This window comes from Bos indicus, chromosome 2 (assembly GCF_029378745.1).
Source record: "Bos indicus isolate NIAB-ARS_2022 breed Sahiwal x Tharparkar chromosome 2, NIAB-ARS_B.indTharparkar_mat_pri_1.0, whole genome shotgun sequence".
Taxonomy (NCBI): domain Eukaryota; kingdom Metazoa; phylum Chordata; class Mammalia; order Artiodactyla; family Bovidae; genus Bos; species Bos indicus.
In genome coordinates, this window is record NC_091761.1 from 30891549 (window position 1) to 30918362 (window position 26814).

Here is a 26814-nt window from a genome sequence, read left to right on the forward strand (position 1 = left end):
ACAAGACCAAGTATATGAGTCCTTGATCATTCAGACAGACAGAACAATGACTGAAAAGGATATGGCCCTGAAGGGGTCCAAAGACAAAAAGTAAATAATACAGAAGAGGAATTCTAGGAAAGGTTTTCAGTAGAACGCCAGCGAAAAGGATGCTGCATTCTTGCTGTATTCCTATCTTTCTAATAGGCTAATGAGCCTCAGAGTTCCTTTGTTTAACCAGTTATGAGTCAGTCTAACCAATGGTGTTAAGAAAGGCAAAAACCTATAAGATCCAACAAGGACTGCACATAATTCTGTGAGTCTATACTGACATCTTTCAGTTGCTACACCATGGTTGCTAGTACTCGTACTAAGACTGATCCTTCACATCTGGAATTTACCAATGAAGTTATATTTTATGGTGATTTGCCTTGAATGTATTTTTTGGATAAAAATAGATGAAAGAGAAAAAGTTAAATGCTACATTTTGGGTTTTATCCCTAATCAAACTGAATTTTGGTACCATAATTTTTTCTAGATTTGATTAAGGTTCATTAATGAACTTTGTCTATTAGGAACTTTTTCTTGACAAATATTAGTCAACCTTCCCAGAGTGAGATCCAACTCTCAAAGCTTTGGAGCAGGTATCTATTATGTCTTTTACTGTTATATCTTATGATAAGTCCATTCCCTTTTCACATTAGAATTAAAGCATTGGGTAAGAATCAAGTTTATTTTCTCAGTGCTAAGCTTACAAGATTGTTGTAAGGATTCAGTTAAGGGATCCATGTGGCCCTCACAAAGCTACTGGCACATGGTAAACACTTGAGAAAGTTTAGTTGTTATATCACTGTTACTATGATCCAACCTACTCTCTGTTATACTATCTTTCAATTTACCTGTTTTTGTTTTCAATCTAATCTCTTTTTCTAGACCTCCTTTATTACCAAAGGGTATTGATCAGTGTAACAGCTGACCAAGGTGGTGGGTGTGACCAAAGGCAATTTAAAGAAATACAGTTCAACAAGCTTACTCAGGAACTGAAACCTGGGATCCTGTTTCACACATGGTCATGGACAGACTCCAAATTATTCTCTTGGAATAATGATTTCCATTTGGGATTCAAGGTTGAAACATATTGTCAGTATCAGTACTTTTTCTAGCCTGATTTTTAATTGGTGAGAAAAACTCATTTTCACATCCCTCTTGTGTGCTGCTAAGTCACTTCAGTCGTGTCCCATTCTGTGCGACCCCATAGACGGCAGCCCACCAGGCTCCCCCGTCCCTGGGATTCTCCAGGCAAGAACACTGGAGTGGGTTGCCATTTCCTTCTGCAATGCATGAAAGTGAAAAGTGAAAGTGAAGTCGCTCAGTCGTGTCCAACTCTTAGCGACCCCATGGACTGCAGCCCACCAGGCTCCTCCATCCATGGGATTTTCCAGGCAAGAGTACTGGAGTGGGGTGCCATCGCCTTCTCCATCTTGTGTGCTAATGCCCCACTTAGAGGTTGCTACTTCTAAATGTGATAATCTTAAAAAAAAATGTATTCTTTTTCTGCAGCACCTGTCTTAAACCTGTAAGAGGATTTCTGGCCATAGTGTTAGCAAACCAAGATGATAGCCTGGGAAAAGCAATCTATAGCCCCACCTCTGTCTTGTCTGTGGACTAGGCAGTGATTACTTACACCTCTTGTGGTCGAGCATTACATGGCAGTTTATGTGTGCTTACAGGAGGTTATGTCAGCTTGTCTTTGGGGGACATTAACCTTTTTGGTGAGGATGAGAAGGAAGAATTGTAAGAAGCAGTGCACTGGGTTCAGTCAACCTTATTTAAGGAAATGTGATATGAACATATTTCCTTAATAGTGATAAACATGACAGATATTTTTACCACCTTAGTTACTCTAGAAAAAATATACAAGATATCACAAAAGGAGGGATACTTTTTAACTTATAGTAAATAAGGAGATTCTTCAATTTTTTAAAAAAAAGTACAGAATTTAAATATATGCCAATAGATGGAAATTATTATTTTATCTGTTATACCATTTTATGTATATGTAGCAATCCAAATTAATACAAATGACACCCATAGGTATGAATACTTCCTGAAATTCTCTTCTCAACTTGAAATCCTTTGTACAGTTAGAGAAATGTGTCCTATTTCAGTAAACTAAAGATCATATGTGGTATGTTGAGTTTCTTTAAATTCACTATGTTTTCTGGCTCCATAAATTCTACCCAAATTCCACCTGCTCATTGCCACTTTCCTGATAAAAAGACATCTGTAGCGTTCAACTGTCTACAGGAAAAAATATTCAATTCGGTAATGCATAATCAGTCTTTTCATAAATTAAACTCTACACAGTCTGGCCTCAAACACTTTCTGCTACCCCACTATGAATTTTCATTGCTTGCATCCAGTCTTCTCACTCACTGTTGTTGGATTCTGTTCTCTGCCTTCTATTCTCTTCTTCCAATGTATGCCAGATATATAAGTGAAATCAAACCAAATCTAAAATACAAACCAACGACATTTTCTCTGTTTTTCTTCTATGTAGCCCTGTGATTGTTTCTTCCTGTTCCATGCATTCCTGCATCTTCTGAAATCAAGCAAGTTATATCTGGAATTGTAGTGGTTTTAAAATTATTTGATACTCATCCCTTCAAAAGTTAAAGTCTAATCCCTTTTTCTTAAATGTGAGCTCTTTTTAATGACTAGTCAATAGAATATTGCAGAAGTGACAGAATGTGACTTCAAGATTAGAACATAAAAAGAGCTTTCTCCTTGCCCTTTGCTTTGTGTCTTGTGCTCTGGAAGAAAAAGCCAACTGCCATGTCATGAAGATAATCAACTCCAAGGCAAGATCCATGTGGAGAGAAACTGAAGCCTTCTACCAACATCCAGTAAGGCTGAACTGGGACCTCTCAGCAACAGCCATGAGAGTGAGCCTTATTAAAAGTCAATTCTTCAATCTTAGTCAAGATAACTGTCTCCCATCAACATCTTGATAGAAATCTTTTAACTAACCTATAGAAATTATGAGATAATTAATAAATGTGTATTGTTATAAGCCACTGTTCACATTTCTGGATTGTACACTATTCATGTTTCTTGTTATTTTAAGAACAGGTCAGAATTAAAAACAGGATACTGAGAAGACTGAAATATTGCAAAAAATAGAAAAAATTAATAATTCTTTGTTTTTTTCCCTTTCCCTTTTCTCTTCCTCTGGGGGCTGAGCCAGTCAGTCCACTCTAAAGGAAATCAGACCTGAATATTTATTGGAAGGACTGATACTGAAGCTGAAACTCCAGTAATCTGGCCACCTGATGCGAAGAATTGACTCATTTGAAAAGATCCTGATGCTGGGAAAGACTGAAGGCAGGAGGAGAAGGGGATGACAGAGGATGAGATGGTTGGATGGCATCACCGACTCAATGGACATGAGTTTGAGTAAGCTCTGGGAGTTGATGATGGACAGGGAAGCCTGGTGTGCTGGAGTCCATGGAGGTGCAAACAGTTGGACACGACTGAGCCACTGAAGTGAACTGACTGGGGGATTGGAGGTTACTTTTAGTATGAAAGAAAATGAAGTCTATAAATTGCAGACTTTAAAATATTGGTTATGATAGTCCTTGTTCTATTCTATTGAGTTGGGGCCTGATCAAGCAACTTAGTATAATAAATTTAACATGTGAGAGTCTGATCCCTCTCAAATAAATCTATTGTCCTTTCTTCCCCAACCACTGGGTCCACTATTTCCTGGCTTGGGATGGTCTACTTTCTTCTCAGATCTCAATTAAAGATATTTTCAGGTCTGAACTCTTTGACAAAGCCTTCTGTGATGATCCTTGCCATCGCAAAGCAACATTTCCATCTTGTGAACTTTACATACAACACTTTGCTTGCACATTTTTTTCACTTACTCTTTTTATTCCTGTTTGAGTAAATGTCCTATCACTATGCCATATTTATCATCCTACCATCGTTCCCAGGCCTCCAGGACTCAGTAGAGGTGTGTTGGGCATAGTTCATTTTACACAGAAATGATAACAAATGATTCTTGAGTCAGTGTTACTTGTTCATACTGTCATTTCTATGCAACAAATACTGATGTGCTTTTAATGGACTGAGATGATCACTATTTTTTTTTAACTCCAACTTGCAGAGATCCCAAATGTGAAACATTTTCAAGTGACAATATTGTTAGTATTTATAAATAAAATGAATGACTGTCTAATAGCACTGCCATGCTTTAGCATAAGAACGGAAAGATAAAAGCCAAAAATGGCCCTCTCCATGGAACAGTAAGAGGTACAGAGATGAAGAACAACTTTGGTTCAAAAGATATTTTAAGAGCTTGTGTTACATGTCAATTACAGTTCAATATAAAGGGAAAAAATTTAAAATAATGTAAGCAGATATTAAAAAGAGTTCATGTAGATTTCTATAGTCTGATCTATAACTGACTCCTGCCATCATGAAGAATTGACACTTGATTTTAAAAAATATACAAAACATTCCTGATGGTTACATTATCTTTTACTGAAAATGAGAAAAATGTTTTACCACATACCACCAGGTTTCCAATGACCATGACCATCATGAAGACAGTAAGGCACATGGTTTGACCGGCGACCTCCATGCAGTCCCACATGGTCTCTATCCACTCTCCACACAGCACCCGGAACACAATCAGGAAGGAGTGGAAGAAGTCATGCATGTGCCAGCGAGGGAGTTCACAATCATTGGAAATCTTGCAGACACATTCTTTGTAGCTCTTACCAAAGAGCTGCATGCCGACCACGGCAAAAATGAAGACGATGATGGCCAACACCAGGGTGAGGTTACCCAGAGCCCCTACAGAATTGCCGATGATTTTAATTAGCATATTCAGGGTGGGCCAGGATTTTGCCAACTTGAAAACTCTAAGCTGAAAACAGAAACAAGGTCATTACTGCTCTGCATTTGGAAGAATCTGTATATTTGTTTATAGGGAAAATCTACAGTGTCTCAGTTTTAGGTGATGGGTTATTTGTGTGCCAAACTATTGTCTATATTCTTCATTTTGAAATAGTATATATTGTAAATAAAATAAGAATACAGTTCTTTTTTAATTGGTATTTAAATTCCATAATCTTACATAAGCATTTATACTATTCTTTTTGTTTTTCTGTAAGGAGCTGAAATACCTAAAATTAATGGTGATTCATTAGCAGAAACTGCTTCAGAGAAGTAGAGGCTCTAATAGAGGCTCTCATTATTTAAAAGCCCAAAATGGATATATTTTTCAGTGTACTTGAAATATCATGCTGAAATGCACAAGTGTAAACAACATTAACACTTAAATCAGGTAAGATACAAGGGAAAAACCAACTAATTTCTTTAAATCTTAGACTGCTTTGACCTTTAGCGTGTTGTAATATTAGGCTATATTTTAAAGGAGATTTATTATATTCAAATAAGAAATACTTGGACTTGAATAAAAAGCTGTATTTTGTCAACCTTTATGTCTTCAGTGATTTAATTAATCAACTCATTATAGTGCATAAATGGCTTGCCACCACTATGCCTGACACATTGGTTATATTAGCTCATAGAAGCCTCTAGAGTACCATTTACCATTAAACAGCATCAGCATTTTATTTCTGATGCTTCAGTAAATGTCAGGCTAAGAGTAGTGCATTATTTAATGGCAACTAAGTGACCCAAAGGAGCAAAGATAAGAACCAAAAATTTTAATTTATTCCCAGAGAATAATTAATGCAAAACAGCCTGATATACTAAGCAAGACAATAGTGATATTATGCTTAATACCTTCCTAAACTGCATCACATTATCATAAAGACCTACTAAGCTTTTAAAAAGTAGTTGCCCATTTTCACTTGTTATATAATCACTCCTAATTTTTTTTTTTTAATCCTTCTAGCTTCAAATTAGATCCACAGCTAAAGACTAGGAAAGGAAATCACAGCTCTAAGGATCTTAACATATTTGAAAATAGTAAGTTTAAAAATAAAATAAAATTTAAAAAAATAAAAATAAAAATTGAAAAAAAAATGAAAATAATAAGGAAATTTCTAAACAGACTTGATCACAAATTCTTGAAACTAATCACCATTTAGGTAGGTTGCCTATAGGAATCTATCTTTACCACCAAATACAATGTCTGTTGTTTGAAAATAAATCACAAAATGTTGGAGCCAACTCAAATATACAGCACAATAAAACATATCAAATTTTAAATGGAAATGGGTCAAGTGATATTTTGTCTTTTAATTTAAAAAGAGGCCTAAACTTATTAAATATAAAGAACAAATGAAAAAGCCTTTCCTTAAAATTAAAATATCATACAGGCAACTTTTCTTAGAGAGTGGATTTGGTGACTTCCTGCCTGGCTAAAGGCACAGATGAATAGAAGCTCTGTCGTCTTCTCTGTGCACTCTACCCAGTCCCGAGTCTTGTATGGGGGCAAAGTGGGCAACTCCATAATCTCTTAGCCTCTGGTAGAAACTGGAGCCCATCCAAAGCCCCAGTCAAGCCCCTTATTATGTTTAAGCAAACCCCATATACCTGAGAGGTATGTATTGTGTTGTTTAATTTGATTTAGGATTATGTATGACCTCCATTTTCTCTCTTCCCATTAGCCTTGACATTCAATTACTAAGGAGAGAATTATTGGCTGTTCATTTGAATTAAACTTAATCTGTGCATTAAAACTGTAATGAAGAAGAAACTACCATCTGCTTTGTTAGAAATATATTCAAACAAAATTAAAGCTATGGGAAATCTTTCAATTTTTACAAGAAAAGAGTGACTACTAATTAAATTATTTATAAAAATATTGTGGTTACTCTCAGTTAATTTACCAGTCGAAATGATCGGAGAACTGACAGTCCTTCCACATTTGCCAAACCAAGTTCCATTAAACTAAGGCTCACAATTAAACCATCAAAAATATTCCAGCCTTCTTGAAAGTAATAATATGGATCCATGGCAATTATCTTGAGAAACATTTCTGCTGTGAAGATCCCAGTGAAGACCTAAGTGAGAAATGTTTATTACATGAGTGATGACTCTTGAAAGCATAAATAACTATTAAGCAATTTAATTTAATCCCAACAAATCACAATTTAGTTTTGAGTTTTAAAAATTGATTTAGACCCAGGAAATTAGTATCCTCAAATGGTTTGTATTCAAGTTGATATTTAATTTTTTACTATAGTCAAGGTTTATCAAGTGATGAAGAATATAAGAATTAAGACAGACAGTAAAACTAATATTCTCACTTTTATATTCTTAAGTGAAAGGTTCAGGTTACTCATTGCAGTCAACACCCTGACTTTTCCTCTGATCTCCCTAGCTTTCCAAAAACTCACCAAATGATTACCTATTAGGGCATTCTAACCCTAGAACCAGATTGACTGGCTTAGAAATGGTTCTGTAACTCCAACCAGGCTGATGGTATTCAATACTTGGGCTTGTGTTAGAAATACTGGTTAAGAGGCATACTCCTTCTGCTTAATGAGCGGTGTCAGTAGGATAGAAGTTGGTAGAACACTACCCTCAAAAGAATATCCAGCCAGAGATGAAAGAAACATACTGGGAAAAGGCTGGCAAGAAGCTAACTCCCAATGACATTGATTGGGAATTTGAATCTAGACAGATTAAAACTTGGAGCTATGCCCAAATGGACTTTAGTTACTTGAAGTAATGAATTATTTTTTTAAATTTATTTTGCTTATTTTTGCTTAAGCTCATTTGAGCTGTTTCCTAATACTCATCTCCATAAAGCTTATTTTATCCCTTGCTCACTTTTTTATAGATAATGTTGAGGTGATTCCTACATATGTGAAAAAATTTGGACTAGGTACCATTATTGTCCTTTCCTAAAGTTCTGTGATTTTGGGGCACAGCCTAAAACAGTCTCTGAAATATCTTTTAGAGTCTCTGTTACAGTATTTAGAGCTTTCATTGCTCTGTCAATTTCTCATGGGTATAGATCCCCTCACTGTAAAATGCAGACATTCATAGTATCTACCTGAGGACTGACTTTGTGGGTACCTAGAAAGAGGGATTTTATGTAAACCATTTAGCACAATGCCTGGTACAAAACAAGAGGTCAGCATATATATTGTAACTTTATCGGTTAAGACCTATCTGGTTATAACAGAACAATAATGGTTACTTCAGAGTCTAAAAATATTGTGTATCATCCTTCAGAATATATCATTTACTATCTATAAAGAACCTGTCTATATATTCATTTATCAAGGTGGGAGGTTCATGAGAACTTAATAAACCTCTTACATTGATATCAATATATTTTTGTTACCTGAATTTATTCATTTTGACTTTCATTTCTATCACTCTACCATGTAGCCATGAATGTTAGTATAGAATTTTAGATTAAAAAATATGCAAAACTTAATAACCTCAGATATGCAGATGACACCACCCTTATGGCAAAAAGTAAAGAGGCACTAAAGAGCTTCTTGATGAAAGTGAAAGAGGAGAGTTAAAAAGTTGGCTTAAAGCTCAACATTCAGAAAACGAAGATCATGGCATCCGGTCCCATCACTTCATGGGAAATAGATGGGAAAACAGTATCAGACTTTATTTTTTTGGGGCTCCAAAATCACTAGAGATGGTGACTGCAGCCATGAAATTAAAAGATTCTTACTCCTTGGAAGGAAAGTTATGACCAACCTAGATAGCATATTCAAAAGCAGAGGCATTACTTTGCTAACAAAGGTCCGTCTAGTCAAGGCTATGGTTTTTCCAGTGGTCATGTATGGATGTGAGAGTTGGACTGTGAAGAAAGCTGAGCGCTGAAGAATTGATGCTTTTGAACTGTGGTGTTGGAGAAGACCCTTGAGAGTCCCTTGGACTGCAAGGAGATCCAACCAGTCCATTCTGAAGGAGATCAGCCCTGGGATTTCTTTGGAAGGAATGATGCTAAAGCTGAAACTCCAGTACTTTTGGCCACCTCATGCGAAGAGTTGACTCATTGGAAAAGACTCTGATGCTGGGAGGGATTGGGGGCAGGAGGAGAAAGGGATGACAGAGGATGAGATGGCTGGATGGCATCCCCGACTTGATGGACGTGAGTTTGAGTGAACTCTGGGAGATGGTGATGGACCAGGGAGGCCTGGCGTGCTGCGATTCATGGGGTCACAAAGAGTTGGACACAACTGAGCGACTGAACTGAACTGAACTGAACTGAATCATTTATAAATTCCTAAAATGTATAGGACAAATTCAAACAGAAATAATAACCTCTATATGATGTTTCTTCCTTTAAAAATCCATTTTTAGGTATGAACAGATATTTCAAAATTATCTGACTTAATATGTTTGACAAATGTAAACATGTCTGAAAGAGTCTATTCTAAATACCTGAGGAACACATCAGCATTTTACCATAGATCTATGTCCCCTGTAATTCATAATGATCTTTTTAATGAATGGGCAATTTATATTTAATTCTAAGTCAAACTATAAATAAAATCTTTGACTCTTTTCTACTGCTTAAATGAAGCAATATAATTTGTTATAAAAAAGTAATGCTGAACTTTTGTTGCCCAAGTAAATATGGCCAGTTAATTCATATTTAATTTGAGAGTGATATGTGAAATTCATTAAAGTAACCATAAACTCTTTCAATGAGCAGAGTAATCCTCAGTGAGCCTTACCAGGTTCCCAACTGACAGCACACTGCTAAACTGCTCCGTCATGGGATAGTGCTCCATGGCCATGAAGAGGGTGTTTAAGACAATGCAGATGGTGATGGCCAGGTCAACAAAAGGATCCATCACAACCAGGTTGACAACATGTTTCACCTTTAACCATGGCTTACAGCAGTCCCAAATCAAACACATGTTAGCAAATTTATACCAGCACGGTGGGCATTTCTGTCTGGATTCTTCAAGTTCTGGAAGAAAACAGAATACTTATGAAAACTGCTTCCTCCCTTTCAAGAAGCCTTTGGTTTAAATTGAAAGTGACTCTTAAAAAATTCTGAAGTTGTTAAAAGGCATTATAGGTTAATTTGATGGTTGAGCAGGAAAGCAGTGATAGACTAGCTGTCATAAAAAATGTGGAAGGGCTAGTAAACTTTACAAATGTATCTTAGTTAAAAATGGTTTCCAAGATTCTATCTATAACATTAAACTATCTCATAATTATCTTCAAGGCTATCATAAATTAATGGGTAGGACTTGTGTCGAGTATACTTAAACGTCATCTATGTTCCAGATAGAGCACTTATATTATGAAAGACTGTCTCTCAGGAGAAGTCTTTAAAACCTTTATTAGTCATGATGAATTTCAGTTTCCTGGATTAGATGTGTTTTTTGCGGTATTTTAATGAAAGAGTTTTGTCAGTATCACCGATCTTAAAAGTTTCTGGTTAAACCTAATTTGATATAGTATTATATATTAAACTTAGCAAGACTCTTTTTTCCTCCACATTTCTTGATTTAACGGGATGACACAAAAGAAGAGGAAATATCCACCCTAAGAAAGTGAGATCCTCGCTGTTTCACAAAATGTGACTGATGCACTACTGGTAAAATGCAAGAGGATCTTAGATGGAACATATGTATAATCAATAAATTTTCATGAAATGCATTTATTTTAATGTGTTAAAATAACAATCACACCAAACCTATGATAAAAGATTTCATATAAAAACACATTTACTTAAGAAAATAGTATAATGATTTCAAAAAAGAATTTCAACTAAATAATAGAGAAAAGACAGAAATGCACAGATCTTTAAGGTGATGCTCAAAATACATAAAAAGTAAATATTTGCAAAGAATTTGGGAGAACTAGAAAGTGGGAAATTATCTACTATTTTTCTTTGGTATATTTATCTCAATCAGTTATTGAGTGAGAAAAGGATGCAGTTGTTGTTTTCTGCCAATATTACACTCTATCACTTGCTCAGCCAAATGTGAGACCTGATTAGCACTATAATTGAGGAAAAAATTCTTTGTTCATCAATAGCATAACTGACTCTGATTGGTCAATTTAGTATTCTTACTGTGGCAACTGTAATATCTCTCCAAATCTGGGACAGTTTACTAGGAATTAAACTTTTTAAGGAATTCATACAATGGACAAACACTACCATAGGTAGTGGTTTTTGCTTTGCTGATAAACATTTACTACTAATTTTATAAAGTTTGTTACTTCACTAAAGTAAATTAATTTCCTGATTATTCTTCACAGAATTTCATTAGAAGCAGATTCTTCAATTGTGTCCTTAGATACTGAAATACTTTAGGTACCCAATTTATTTCCATTTCTCTTAATATGTAATTTTCTAAACAATAAAGAATAGTTAAGTTGTAAATCAGAAGAAAACGTATAGTTTTTATGTGTTGTTTTATAGATGCTTTTAAGACTCCCAAATAAACTCATATTTATACTGAAGATAAAAGGACAATATCATTTACAGTAAATAACTAAAGAGAACTGAAAAAAATCTCTTTCCTTATGTACAGTCAGCATAAGTTTTTTTTTAAAATGCTACTTGCAGTTTAGTAGATAAAGAGAAGCAAACGGAAAAAAATAAGAGAAAAGGTCAAAAGGGAAAACACAGCCAGTGCTGCTCATCTTGACACCAGGAAGAGGTGGAGCCGAGTTGTTAAGTTCTAAAATAAAATCATTCAATTATTCATGCCAAAAAGAAAAAAGAATTATTACACTTTGAAACAAAACAAAGCACTCAGGAGAGAACTACAGCCACGTCTCCATCATCCTAGGTGGGTTATCCACACTGAGATGCATTTACAGCTCAGTTTATGTCTTTCTGGCTTCCCTCAATTCCCCAGTGCTTCCTCCTCACCTCCCACCAGTCCTCCCAAAGATGTGCCCAGGAAATATTTCCATGTGGTTTTTGCATTTTAAAAACCTGAAAAGGAAACAATTCATTTCTGTGTGTCTCCTACAGTGTCATTAAGTAGGAGCCTATTCATTACCCTGGACAATGGAAATTGAGCTGTAGTTCAAAAGAAGGAAAACAAAAGCTGTCAGCATGGGTCAACAAGCCTGGTGGAAAAAAGCAAAGGTGAACTAAAACACGATTAGACTTAGAAGAAAGGATCCCCAAATAAACAGATTATGTCAACCTAAGACACTTTTTCACCATTGTCAGGAACCAAAAAGGACTATATTAAAGACAGTTCTAGTTGCCTGTGTGCACTATGTAGCTAACAACCAGCCTTGATTAATGCCAGATTCAAAGTGGTTAGATATAACTGAATAAAGAAAAGTATGCTTTGCATTCTACACAACCAATGAAAAATAGAATGAAAACTCAGCCATGTTCCTCGCAAAAAGATCAAGCTAAAAGCTCTGCAGATATTAAAGCCAAACACTCAGTCTCCTGCTTCCTAAGTTACTCTTATCTCTAGGACATCATTTCACTCTAAGCAATTCCATGAGACACATATTCATGGAGGGCGATATGGGAATGTGTGCGTTCATTTTTAACTCTGTATCTTAGTGGATAAGTTCAATTTTGTGGTGGTGGCTTGATGTTTTTAAGTAACTTCTTAGGTTAATTCAAACTTAATGCCATCAGTAGTGCAAATTAGTGTTAATTAAGACTTACCCTGTCTCCTTCTCTACTTCTTGCTTTAGGGAGCAGACATGCTGCTGACATCGGTAGCAGAACCACTGGCAGCTTCCTCTCAGTGGTTTTGCTATGGCAAGGAGCAGAAGACCAGAGAATCTTCAAAAGATTTACCTGGAGGGACAGGGAGGAGCAAGCTACTGGCAGCTGGGGGGGAAGAGGGAGTGCAAGCTAACGCAGGCGAGGTTGGGGAAGAACGTACTGAGTTTAATATCCCATAGGAATCAGTGAAAAGATTTCTGATACTGCATTAGGACATTACGAATGTTGGGACTGTAGTAACTGACATGGCTGTGATATATATGGCCATCTACATTGTGAGATTTTCCTGGCTATGACTCTCAGGTTTTGGGTACTGATATTAAATATCATGGGATCTTTGCATTCAGACTGGAAAATAATTATTCCAATAATCTATACAGTATTAAGAGAAACTGGAACTAATAGAGAAACACGCGCACATGCTTGTGTTCTCTCTTTCTCATTCTCCATCTTTCTTTTTCCTTCCACACATCTACACACACACACACACACACACACACACACTTGGGAGGGGAAGGAAAGGGAGGGTTATAAAGTGAAAGGGAGAGAAGGGCAAAGGAGAGCAGGGAGGATGATAGAATACATTTTATATGAAAGTATTTTCCAAGGTGAAATTGATAGCTGATGTTTGAATTCATTAACAGCACAGAAAGGCATAAACATGTGCATTAACAAAACAATGATAAAGCAATCAATAATACTAGTTATTGACTGCCTTCTACATGCCAGGAACATAGGTGTTTTATGGATGAGGTCTTATTTAGTCTTTACAACAGTGTTATTCTAAACATCATTATCAATACTTTACTGATGAACTACAGAGCCACATATAGACACAGAGCCAATAACCGATCACAAATCAAGCTGTCCCCAAATTCTTTATTTTGGAATTATAACATCCAGACCTCTTAACAATATATTAATTACTCATATATAATCTGGAACTAAATAGAAAGCTGAGATATTATTAAACTCTGATCAGAGAGAGAGGCAAAAGTAGTTTTACAAAATTTTGAAAACTTGGCTTCAAAGTAGTTAATATTAAACCCTAATTTCCATTTTTTTTTCATTTATACTTCTGGTTAAATCAAATGAGCTTATAGCTAGAGTCTCAAGCAGTTAATACAATTCAACTGTGTTAGCATCACTATAAAAATAAACATTTATCATTACATTCCTTTTAATGTCATGCACATGACAAACATCAACAGTTTAGGAACTTAATCTACCAAGGTTATATTCCAGGTATACCTTGAGTTTGCAGTAGCTTCCTGGAGGCTAAATGTAAAAATCTATATGAGACAACAGAATCCATGTATTGCATGTAGATTTTACTTTTATTTAGTAAAAGGAATAATAATATTGTGGCATCAATTCAGGAAGAATTTAACTCTTAGAATTTATGAAAGTTTTTATCACCATTACCAAAGCACCACCAAGTAACTGTGCTGTAAGACTTCTGACATACCTTCCATGGTGTTGGTCAAAATACTAGCCATACTCATTGCTCTTTGCCTTGCTGTAGGATCTTCCAGAAGATCCATGGAAACATGATAAGAACTGGACCGTCTCTTTCTTATTTCTGTTTCAGTAGTTGTGCCCTAAAAAAAAAATTTCATATGAAATAACTATTATTTTTAAAGGGCAGCAAAACCCAAAGTGTTCCCACAATAGGTGTTATTTAGCTAAATATTCACTGTGCTTTGTCAGATGTAAACAGCTCACTAAGGCATTGCTAGAATCATTGTTCTTGGGAAGGGTTTGAAAGCCCATCATATTCTCAGAATTCAGGGATGCCTGGGTTTGTGATCAAGATGGACTTTTCTAATTCCTCCATCTTGGGGCTTTGGGCTGGAGGGATCCTGCTTCAGGATAGAACATTTTAGCATTTTAGTCAATCCTATCTAGAGCTTCAAACTGAAACATATTACTCCTTGATTTACTCACATGTTATTAGATCCTTATATATATTCATGTGGTTTAATGAACGAAAAGAACTTTACAGGTTTCCCTAATATGCATCAGTAGTAGCTCTCCGAAAGTGTGAATTCCATGTTAAAATGCTTCTGTTCATTATGGACAGGTACAGATACAGGGCTGCACATATGATTTTGTATAGAGCAGATGGGACGAGATGACCTTTAAGCACCCCCACTTTTTTACCTTCACACTTTGCCTTTCCCTGATGAGGCTAAATATTTTCAATTCTAAGAGACAACTTTTTTTATTTAAAAAGCTTTTTTTCAGAGAGGAGTTACTTTTTTCTCATGAATTTTACTTTTCTTTCATGGTAAAATTAATTTTAGGGTGACCTAAATGAATGTTCATCCTCATTAATGAGAGTCCTATTAATGGAGTGGAAATTCTGCTTTTGACTATGTATGTATTAGAGGTAACAAGGTTAATAAAATAATGTTAATTACTGATAGCACAATAAAGTAGGTGAGCAGTACTCATATTGCTATATAAATAAGGAAAATCCTCAGAGGAATAAAAGTGACTTCTTTATTATTAGCACTCAGACTTGCATTAGAAATGCTTGAGTCTTGCCCCGTTTTTCTCCTGTGATCACTAACTTCATTGTTTGAACTCTTGAAGTAGGAATAAATTTCTGCCCATATTGAAATTCTGGTGAGTTTTTTTTTGGAATAGAAAAGAATCAAGTCATTATATCATTGCTAAAAATCAAAGATCCCCCATTATTATGTCTTGCCTTAAATTAGAGTTTCAATGCCAAGGATGGGTTCTCTTTTAAGTGTAAGATAAAGTTATAAAATTTAGTTTAATTATTATTTAGTTAATTATTAAGAATGCAACATCCTATTAATGTTGCATCAGAACTGAAAATATTTTGCCTCATCAGAGAAATTCAAAGTTTGGAGGAAAAAAATGGGGTCACTTAAAGGCCATCTGGTCCCTTCTGCTCTATACAAAATCATGTATGTTATCCGATATTTGTCTAATTTTTAGTGCTAGATTTCAAACTCTGTAATGATATTACCAAGGAAATTATTTCTTAAATTAAATTGCTTCAATTGAATTAATGTGAAAATGCAGGATATTGTGTGCTCTGGAAGGTAGCATTTGCCCACAGCTGTTTATTTTCTGTTGTTTCTCTCTGCAGTCTTGCAAAGCCACAGCTTTGGTCTGCCTCTGCAGCTCCTGCTATACCATGCTGCGGTGCCCTGCCTCACAGCACTTGATTGCAACATTGAATGATGGACACCAGGCAGCAGGAAACAGATACTAAACTAGGCTTTGTTTAAACTGCCTGAATTTACCTTCACAGATTTATTCCACCCTCTGTGATAGGACAGGAGTGATAATTACTGATAAACACTAAATATTTTCTGATGGACTGAAATTCTCTTGCATTTATGTAAAGAAGTTGTAGATTTATTTTTGTGCTCCCAATTAGCATTTATCAAGATCAGAAATACTCATACTTCATTATGTATAAGAGCCATGTGGGATGCTTGTCAAGAAAGAAGAAATCACTGATTTCTTCTTTTGGTCTGGGTCTGAGTAAATCTGAGTGGGCCCAAAAGTCTTCATTTCTTTCTTTAAACCACTTTTGTGAAGTATTATCAACATGTAAAAAGCTATGTATACTTCACGCTCACAACTTGATGAGTTTAAGGATAAGTATATACCTGTGAACCATCACCATTATCAGTTCATAAACATTTCCATCACCTTCCAGTTTCCTTTCACTGCTTTATCATTGTTGCTGTTGCTATTTGGGTTGAGAAGACAACATAAGATCTATCTTCTTAGCAAATTTTAAGTTTACAATTCAGTATTCGTAGCTCTAGGCACTATGCCATACAGTAGATCTCCAGAACTTATTTATCTTGCATAACTGAAACGCTGGACCCTTTGGTTATCAAACTCAGAGAAGCAGAGGAGAATGGTGGCTGCCAGGGGTGGAGGGAGGGGGAAATGAAGAATCTCCATTTTAAGAAGTATCCCAGGGAATTCTGAGGCAAGTAGTCTAATGACGAAATATATTTTGAGAAACACTGGGTAAAAATGAAAATGTTTGTTTCCTTAATCATCTCTTCTTTTCCATTTAAGAAAATTTAAAGAAAATTAATGGGAGGTAATGCAATATGGATAGAATGTAGGTTCAGTAGCCAGCATATATAGGGTCAAATCCTAGCTCCATCATGCACAGGCTTCAGTTTCCTCTCTGTAAAATGGAGGTAATATTAATAACTATGATAAAGCATTATTGCGAGGACTAAATGAATTAATACAAGTAAAGTGTTCTGGACACTGTCTGGTACATAGTTAGGCATGATTATTTTTTAAGAGAAGTTGATATTCCTTTTGCATTTTTCCAGATTTTTTCACAATAAAGTTCTATTTTTATTCATGATTTGATCTGATTCTAGGATACTTGAATATTTCTCTGGGAGAAGTGGTGGGGAGAGGCCAGGCAAAAAAAGTAAAGATGATCAATGGCTGTTTCTATAATCCAAGGTAAGAAGTTCTTCTATTAGGTGACTGAAAGCTGACTCCATATGATTTTAATGTGACTGACAGAGCTTATCCACCTATAATGAGTAAAATTTTGCAAAAAAAAAAAAAAAAAATCATACAAAGAAGACTTAATATGATTTGGTAAACTATAAAGTACAACCAAATTGCTAGAATTTTTTATACTGGCAAATGAAATCTTAAATCTTATTTAATACCAAAGTTAAAAAGCACTTATGTTTTACAAAGGAAATGTCAATAATATATCCCAGTGTCTTGTATTTAATGAAACTAAATTCCACTAAGTTCCGTATGCATGATTTCTGGCCATTATGTTTATTAAAAAACTCAGGACAGTAATATAAAAATTGAAATCTGCTCTAACAGTTATAACACATGACTTTACCAGGCACTTCGAGTGGCTCCTTTACCATATAAATGTACGATGGTCATTTGATTGGGTGCTAAAATGTTATAGCACCTTGACCTGCCAAGAGGAAGAACGTTGCATTGCAGAATTTAGATACATTTAGTAATACTATCTACTTCAAGTGTAAGTATCAAGTTCTTCTTTTAAAGGATTAGAAATAACAAGATGCTTAAGATGGGTATTTATATCATTTCTTGCATTTATTTTGCTTATATTAATTACAAATAATGCATGATAAATTGTTGCTATATTTTTGGCAAGTTTGATACTGTGATAATAATGATGGAGGACTTCTCATTATAGTCGATGAGATTCAACCTATTTTTTAATTCATTTGTAGAAAAGTCTGAAAGGAACAATTTGACAAAGTAAGTTCATAATTTGACTGAACTGACCCTTGGCCTTTGAAGAGTAGACTCACTAAAATTCATAAAGGTGGAAATAGAAAACCATTCCTGCCTGCGCCAGCCACACCTCCCTTCCCAACAGCTGCAGGTTTCACTGGTCTCACCTCTGGTAGGAGCTGCCCAGCAGGAGATGTGAGGGCAGAAGGGCCCCCAACCAGGGAGACCACTCCATTGCAGTCCACAGCGCTGTGCATCTTCCCGTTCATGGGCAGAATGGGGAGCACCCTGGAGGCACGGCTGGCCTGGCTGACGTTGCTGTGGCGCCGCTCCCCATGTCTGTGCGGCACAAACAGAGAGTCTCTTCTGCTGTCATTGTCCTCAAAGGTGCTGTGCTCATCATCCGCAAAATCATTCTCAGAGCCAATATCCTTGGCTCGGCCTCTGAAGCTGAAAAGGCTCGCCCTACTGTTGCGTCTTGGAGAGAACAGGGAGCCACGGATGCTCAGTAAAGACTATCAACAACAAGGAAGGATACAAAAACAGATGAACAGCATTAAGTGTTCTGGAAAATATGAGCCAGGACTCATCATTTCATAGTGCTGACTTACCTAAGATAAGGCATTGGATGGGTGTGATCAAGGGCTTGTATGGTAACTGCTGGTGGCATTCTGGAACTTTGTCCTGGGTTCAGCTCTTTTCTTTTGCTTTTCCTGTTTCTTCCTTCATTTACATCTTCTGAGATCTGATTTTCTGTCATTTTCTTCTACTTTACCCATGACTTCAGAGAGTCAGAAATATCCCTGAAGACTGTTTAGTTTCATTTCTGGCACTCAGAACTGAAATCTTTACTAAACTCTTCTCTAGAAACTATTCTTATTTAACAATCCAATGGAGAACAATCAAGTACACAACTACATTTAGTTCCTTTGAAGGCAAAACTCCACCAGTTAAGAGTGCACTAGTGACCACAGGACCACACCCCAATGCAGATCTCACCACAGAGAAAAATGGAATCAATCTTGCTAGTAGGTCTGTTTAATTATAGTAACAAGGAGCAATTTCTCCCCTTCCCCCTGCATATTTTATAACAGTCCTCATAAATAATTTAAACAAATCAAACTGAAAGACCAAACTGAAAGACTGTATGATTCATTCCCTGATTTTCACTCTTTTGTCTGTCTCAAGAAATCTGAAGGGCACCATATTTACAAAAACCTGGTTTTCACTAAGTGTCTGGTCACAATCATTTGACAATTTTCTAGATGGCTACAATGTCACTGGCGTCATTCATTTTACTTTGATTCTCAAGCACAGTAGCATTGAGCACAGTGAATCATATGCTGTTTACTATTGCTGCTGCTGCTGCAACTTCACTCTAGGGAGCACTTGTTTCTGCTTCTCCAACATCCATTTGTCCTTTGTCTGTTGACAGTACCCTGATTATCTTCAAGAAATGCTTTCTGGAAAGACCATGATCCAGGTCTAGCCAATGAGTGTATTTCATGCCTCTGGCCAGGGAGACTGGTTTAAAAGTAGGTAGGGGACTCTGAATGGTCCACTGACAGTCACCAATTTCTTTTGCAACTGAAAGGGGTGCATTTTTTATTGAGGTTGCTAAAAACCACTGACTATAAGTTTGGAGCCATGGCGGGCATCTTATCACCATATTGGAGGAATCTGTAGATGTGGAGAGATACTTTGCCTTAGTAACATGTTTTGAGCCCTTGAGTCCAATGTGCCTAAAGCTACTCATTGATATTATTTTCATGATCTAATTCTCTTTTTTGCTTAAGCTGGCTTAAGTTGGATTCCTATGATTATGAATAGAATACCAACTCATCATTTAAACATTACTAGTTTCATCTTTTTATCACCAAAGGATTTAAAGCTAACTAAAATTATCATTTCGCACCTATATATATTTTACATTACCTGACTAATAAGTATTCATTTAATTTTATTTTTAGCTAAAGAATGATTTTCTCAGTGACGCTATGAACATCTATAAAATGTCTGTAATCTTTAAATATTATCTTATATGATCTTAGTCATTATTTACAGAAAGAAACACATCTAAGAATACTGATCTACTCTCCCAGAAGAACTTATTTCTTCTTTTCTTATACTCATGCTTTTTCATCCTATTATCAACTTCATTAGTAAGATAATTCATTTCCTTTATTATTTCCATATGAACATTTTTAAAACCTCTCCTACACTATACAGTTTCTTTCATGTCTCCTTTCTCTATTCACAAGGGACTTTGAATTAGATATAAGGATATAATATCTACAGAATTTGTGACCTACTGGTTGTCATTTCCTCAGAAAGAAAGCCAGACAATAAATGCTTGACAATAGGAAATAAAGTAGAAATTACGTATATGTACCACTCTTAGTAACAGTTTATATTTTTATAGTACAAGAACTGCCCTCAATTAGTCCCAGTAGATGGTTTGGAGAGAAATAAGTTATAAAATTAGACACGATGTTTCTCAAAGTTCAAAGGTGTATGTGGCAACTATATGAAAAATTATTGTTCTCCATGTGTTAGCCTCAACTTCCACTGCTTATATTAATTACATAAATCTATAGCAATAAATATGCAGGTCAGGAAGCAACAGTTAGAACTGGACATGGAACAACAGACTGGTTCCCAATAGGAAAAGGAGTACGTCAAGGCTGTATATTGTCACCCTGCTTATTTAACTTCTATGCAGAGTACATCATGAGAAATGCTGGGCTGGAAGAAGCACAAGCTGGAATCAAGATGGCCGGGAGAAATATCAATAACCTCAGATATGCAGATGATACCACCCTAATAGCAGAAAGTGAAGAGGAACTAAAAAGCCTCTTGATGAAAGTGAAAGAGGAGAGTGAAAAAGTTGGCTTAAAGCTCATTCAGAAAACATTCAGAAAACTACAATCATGGCATCTGGTCCCATCACTACATGGGAAATAGATGCGGAAACAGTGGAAACAGTGTCAGACTTTATTTTTGGGGGCTCCAAAATCACTGCAGATGGTGACTGCAGCCATGAAATTAAAAGACACTTACTCCTTGGAAGGACAGTTATGACCAACCTAGATAGCATATTCAAAAGCAGAGACGTTACTTTGCCAACAGAGGTCTGTCTAGTCAAGGCTATGGTTTTTCCAGTGGTCATGTCTGGATGTGAGAGTTGGACTGTGAAGAAAGCTGAGCACTGAAGAATTGATGCTTTTTAACTGTGGTGTTGGAGAAGATTCTTGAGAGTCCCTTGGACTGCAAGGAGATCCAACCAGTCCATCCTAAAGAGGATCAGTCCTGGGTGTTCACTGGAAGGACTGACGCTGAAGCTGAAACTCCAGTACTTTGGCCACCTCATGTGAAGAGTTGACTCACTGGAAATTACCCTGATGCTGGGAGGGATTGGGGGCAGGAGGAGAAGGGGACGACAGAGGATGAGATGGCTGGATGACATCACCGACTCGATGGACGTGAGTCTGAGTGAACTCAGGGAGTTGGTGATGGACAGGGAGGCCTGGCGTGCTGCGATTCATGGGGTCGCAAAGAGTCGGACACGACTGAGCGACTGAACTGAACTGAACTGAACTGATAGCAATCAAATGTCCTGTTAGAAATAGAGGATGGATGGACAGTAAGAAAACAATCTGCCATAATAAGTGGTCTTTGGTTTATCATAAATACAGAGGGAAATAATAACTTTAGAAGGCCTACAGTATCTTATAAAAGCTTTAAAAATAAAATATCCAGATTGTCTTGAGCCGTGGTTAGAAACTGCACTCTTGACTTCCTTCTTTCCCCTATCCTCAATAAGAAGTCTTAAGAAGTCTAAAAAGTATTTCATACAATCCACCTGCTCTGAGGAAATTATAATCCAGTGGTAAAAGTATATATTTTTTTCAATATGAAAATATCAATGGTTACCAATACAATTGCCTATCATATCCCTATAAAACAATACTTTAAGAAGATGGTATAGGGAAAATGTTACGTCTTTGGACAACATGTACAGAAAAAAGTGGGCTAGAACCTAACATCTTCAGACTTTACTATTCTGCCTAGAATTAGTTCTATTGGAGTCAAAATAAAGCATACTGGGGTGACTCTCTGTGGTATCTGGTATCTGGTTTGCAGTTTCAAATTTTGGTAGTTTTTCCCCAGCTAACTTATTTCCCTTATTTTTTCCTTCTCTCCTTTCCCTCTTCCCTTCCTTCAAAACAAGCAATACTCAAAGGGAGATTTGATTTTCTTTACATTCACATTTATTGAGATTCATGTCTCTCCTAGTGGAATCAGTGATTATGACGACAACATGAACAAGGGTGAGTAAATGCCGGTACTTATTTTAAAACAGATTCTACTTCAAATTTGAATTCAGCTGCACTAATCCTTTCATGTAGCATATCTCATAATGTTACCTAGACTTAGAGTGAACTAGGCTGACCTATAAAAATCATATACATATTAAACACAAGGTTATGAGAGACTGTGGATACAAAGAACATATCCTCGGATTCATTTTAATATTTGGCAAAACTAATACAATTATGTAAGTTTAAAAATAAAATAAAATTAAAAAAAAATAAATATACATATCTTTTAAAAGAAATCAAATTGTAAATTTTCTCATCAGTTTCTTAAGAATTTTTTAAAAATATTCTTTCTAGTCAGCTTAATACAGCAGAAAGTTCAAGGGTTTCAATGTCAGGCCAACTGTGAATGCCACTTCAATCTTTAATAACTATATGGCATATAGTTTAATAATTATATGACATTGGGCAATTATTTAACTTGACTAGCCTAAAAAGTAGTGAAAACAGTCATATTCAGGGTTGTTAACATTAATTCCGGTAGAAGAAGAAGAATGCTAAACACAAAACAGGCACTCAACAAAGAATACCACCCCTCCCCTTGTCTTCACATTTGCAGGTTGGGGATGAGGATGTCAGTACCCCCTAGGGCTGCAGTGAGCGGCCTCAGTAAGTTTATACTGTAAGAAGCAACGCACCATGTACGTGTTAGCCATTATCATTGCTGTCGGTGTTCAAATTGTTACTGTTAATTGCATGGACGTGAAGTTTTTCAGTACCAAAAACCTGTAATTCTTTTGATAATTTTAAAAACAATTAATGATCCTAAAGTTCAAAGTTGCAGCAGCTGGTGCTGGTAGATAAGCCAGAAGCATCTAGATAACATTTTCTGCACTATATAAGTCAACGTATTATTTTCACTCAAGTCTCCTTAAACATGAGACACAGGCAATCAAGTGCAATTAAACACAACTGTTTATTTAGTATCCTAGATCTTCCTCAGTCTGCATCTACCTAAAATTTTTGATGATGCTTTTAGAAAAATGACGCTCCAGTTTCCCCTGAAACAAGAACACAAAGAATACATTCCTCATATGAAGTTGGCAGGTGGATGGGAACAACTGCACAGATGGTCTGAGAGAATCCACTCTTCAGTTCTAGGAAGCTGCCACTCAGAAAACTGGCAGTTCACTGGGTCCTGGCACCACAGCTAAGAAGGGATGAGAGCCATCTGCTGATTATTCCTCAGGTGGAAAATTGCCCTGAGATGCTTACCAGTCTTTAGGGAAATCTCAAAATCACAAGCCTTCCCCAGTGCAGTGGGATCTATGCTCTAAAAATGCTTTCCTAGAATTCCAAAAAGTTGTAAAACTCACAAATTCCTTGAGGTGATAACCAAAACTTATTCATCAATCATTACCATTCTGAAAGTATCATGTCATCAAGGAGGAAGGCAGTTTTATCTCTAACCAAATTCTGGCATATTTTAAATACATGTGTTTGCTATAACAAATGCAATTTATATAATATAATATGTTTACCTGATGTGGAGAGGAAAACCTCTTTTCATATGTCAGCCTGCTTCCTTCCAAAGAAAACCGGAAACCTTTTCTTCTTATGCTGTCTTCAGATTCAGATTTGCGGACCCCATCTTCCTTTTCTTCTTCTCCAGACTGTTCTTTCTGTTTCTTCTTCTTCCTTCTGTTTTTCAGCTCTTTTTCACTCTTGGAGCTCAATTTTGATGCTACTGAAGAACTCTCTGAGAAAACCCCGATCCCACCAGCACCGCTGAACTCTCTTGATTCAGCCGAAGCTGCTGCAGCTGCTGCCTAGAAGGGTCCAAAGGAAATGGCAGTTGCATATGAACTTTGAAAAACTCTGTCCATGTTACTGCTTCACTTATCTTTGGTATCATGAATGTGTGATTTTAAAAAACGATTCTCCGTTCTAGTATGTATTTTGGAAACAGCTCATGTATTGTCACTGTCGGGCTTCCCAGATAGTCCTAGCGGTAAAATTCCCACCTACCAGTGTAAAAGACACACAGGTTCAGTTCCTGGGGTGGGAAGATCCCCTGGAGGAGGGCATGGCAACCCCCTTCAGCATTCTTGCCTGGAGAATCCTATGGACAGAGGAGCCCGGCAGGCTACAGTCCATCGAGTCGCAAAGAGACAGACATGACTGAAGCGACTTAGCACACACACACATGATCATTAAACCAATTAAAGAATTAAAATTAAGAGAAAAGTGAAAGATGACACATGTGACTTCAAGGGAGATCTTCAAGCCGTGGCTTCACACTACACATTCTAATTATCTAATAAAATGCATAAGACACTCAAATATCATAAAGATTTTTTCTATGATTTAAATACTGTCATAAGAAGCAAATAATTTAAGAACTAAATGTTTCCTGTTTTAACCTGACCTAGCACACTCCCACTTGACAATGACTTTTAGTGCCAGTATAAATATTTAAATTTAATTCAGTCAAGTATTTTGTTTTAATAAACCTTTTATTCTCTTTGACTTAAAATGATTATTTCACTAAGAAATGCACAATGAAAACAAATTAGAGACTGTATATAAGAAAACCCCCGATCATGGCATCTGAGTGAATTTATAAATTACAACAGTACAAATTATTAGAAAGATAAAGTGCTCAATATTGTTGCTGCTATTCCAGTATAATTTTATTTATCTGATCATTATTACATATTAGGATGCTCAGTGTTAAAAGGGAGCTGTACTCTACATTCAATAAAAATGAACATAGGCGATTGGATTAACAACATTAAGGCAAGCACATATAACTAGAGAAATTATTTTGAAACTTCATCAAGTCCAAATTATACAATTTACAGGGTAGTGGGCACAGAATGTAATGATTTAGCATGTTTATGGACCAGTGTTTTCTTTACGCAATCCACAAACTTGCATTTGAATTCTTCAAATAGAAAATAAATAGGTCTTTGTCTTTTTTTCCAGACTCTATAAAATAATCTTCTCAGTTTGACCCAGGTTTTCTGACCTTTCCCACCTCTAGTGACACTAACGAAGAAGCAACCAGAACTGAATTCTGCTTCCCCAGAAGATTAAGAAAATAGTTCAGTTGAAGGCATGTAGGTATAACTACTTTGTGAGCTTGAGTGAATGAAGGGTTACAAGAGAGAAAAAAATGCCAATGAACTCATTATAATTTGCCACGTTTGTATGCCATTACTATAGTTAAGTGATCATGTTAGTGGCTCAGTCATGTCTGACTCTTTGCAACTCCATGCATTGTAGGTTGCCAGGCTCCTCTCTCCGTGGGATTCTCCAGGCAAGAAGACAGGAGTGGATAGCCATTCCCTTCTTCAGCATTATCTTCCCAACCCAGGGATCAAATCCATGTCTATGGCATTGCAGGTGGATTCTTTACAGTCTGAACCACCAGGGAAGCCCAAGTAATCATCAAAATAAAAGAATAAGTCTCTAATTACCAAATAGGCTCCTGCTGCTGCTGCTGCTAAGTCGCATCAGTCGTATCCGACTCTGTGCGACCCCATAGATGGTAGCCTACCAGGCTTCCCCGTCCCTGGGATTCTCCAGGCAAGAACACTGGAGTGGGTTGCCATTTCCTTCTCCAATGCATGAAAATGAAAAGTGAAAGTGAAGTCGATCAGTCGTGTCCGACTCTTAGCGACCCCATGGACTGCAGCCCACCAGGCTCTTCCGTCCATGGGATTTTCTAGGCAAAAGTACTGGAGTGGGGTGCCATTGCCTTCTCCAAATAGGCTCCTAACTAACACGTATTAAACACATATGGCATGTTTCTAATGTCAGTTATCACTGCTGATTTTGTGTGTTTAAATGTCTCTGATCTTGACAGTATGGTCAGAGGATGGAGATAAACACAAAAGGGCTCGATGCTTGCTACCATACCTGAGCTTCTTCTTGTTGCTTTTTAAGCTGTTCAAGCATCTGCTGAAATTCAGCTTCTTTCTGTTCAGCCTCTTCCAGCGTTGCCTGATTCTGTTCTTCATAGGCCATGGCCACCACAGCCAGGATCAAATTTATTAGATAGAAGGAGCCCAAGAAAATGACCAGCACAAAAAATATCATGTATGTTTTCCCAGCAGCACGTAGTGTCTGTAAAAATGGAAGAGATATTTTATCAAATTTTACACAGAATGTTACAAGCATGTACTCTCAGTAATAAAGTATTTTGTAGCAGTTCTCTTATCTCAGGAGTTCATGCTTCCCAGAAGAATCATTTTATCTGTTCTCACCAGCTGATAAAGGTTTTCCCAGAAGTCTTGAGTCATGAGACGAAATAAGGACAGGAAAGCCCAGCTAAAGGTGTCAAAGCTTGTGTAGCCATAGTTGGGGTTTCGACCAGCCTTCACACAGATGTATCCTTCTGGACACTGGCTGTGATTAGGTGAAAAGAAAGAGGGGACATCAGTCACTGAAAGTTGGATGGCTGGCTTTCCTGTTTTTATAGACCCTGATGTCTATTTTATGCAACACAAGAAAAAGCAGAGTGTTCTCACTTTACTCAGTGCTGAGTCCAGGACTAAGGGGACT

The 26814-nt window shown here is 36.6% G+C and overlaps 1 protein-coding gene across 3 annotated transcripts in view; it reads right to left on the reverse strand.

Moving 5' to 3' along the window:
* Positions 1 to 26814, reverse strand: part of SCN2A (sodium voltage-gated channel alpha subunit 2) — a 144286-nt gene that overhangs the window by 43317 nt on the left and 74155 nt on the right. For 2 of the 3 annotated variants that reach the window (XM_070803948.1, XM_019971714.2), the window contains exons 9-16: positions 26517 to 26658; positions 26170 to 26376; positions 23787 to 24074; positions 18094 to 18441; positions 14139 to 14271; positions 9678 to 9916; positions 6852 to 7025; positions 4559 to 4915 (exon numbers count right to left, since the gene is read on the reverse strand). In XM_070803948.1, the coding sequence (XP_070660049.1) occupies positions 4559 to 4915; positions 6852 to 7025; positions 9678 to 9916; positions 14139 to 14271; positions 18094 to 18441; positions 23787 to 24074; positions 26170 to 26376; positions 26517 to 26658 (1888 nt within the window). Of the gene's footprint in view, positions 1 to 4558; positions 4916 to 6851; positions 7026 to 9677; positions 9917 to 12607; positions 12704 to 14138; positions 14272 to 18093; positions 18442 to 23786; positions 24075 to 26169; positions 26377 to 26516; positions 26659 to 26814 lie in introns of those variants that run through there. The other variant, XM_070803960.1, reaches the window with a different exon arrangement.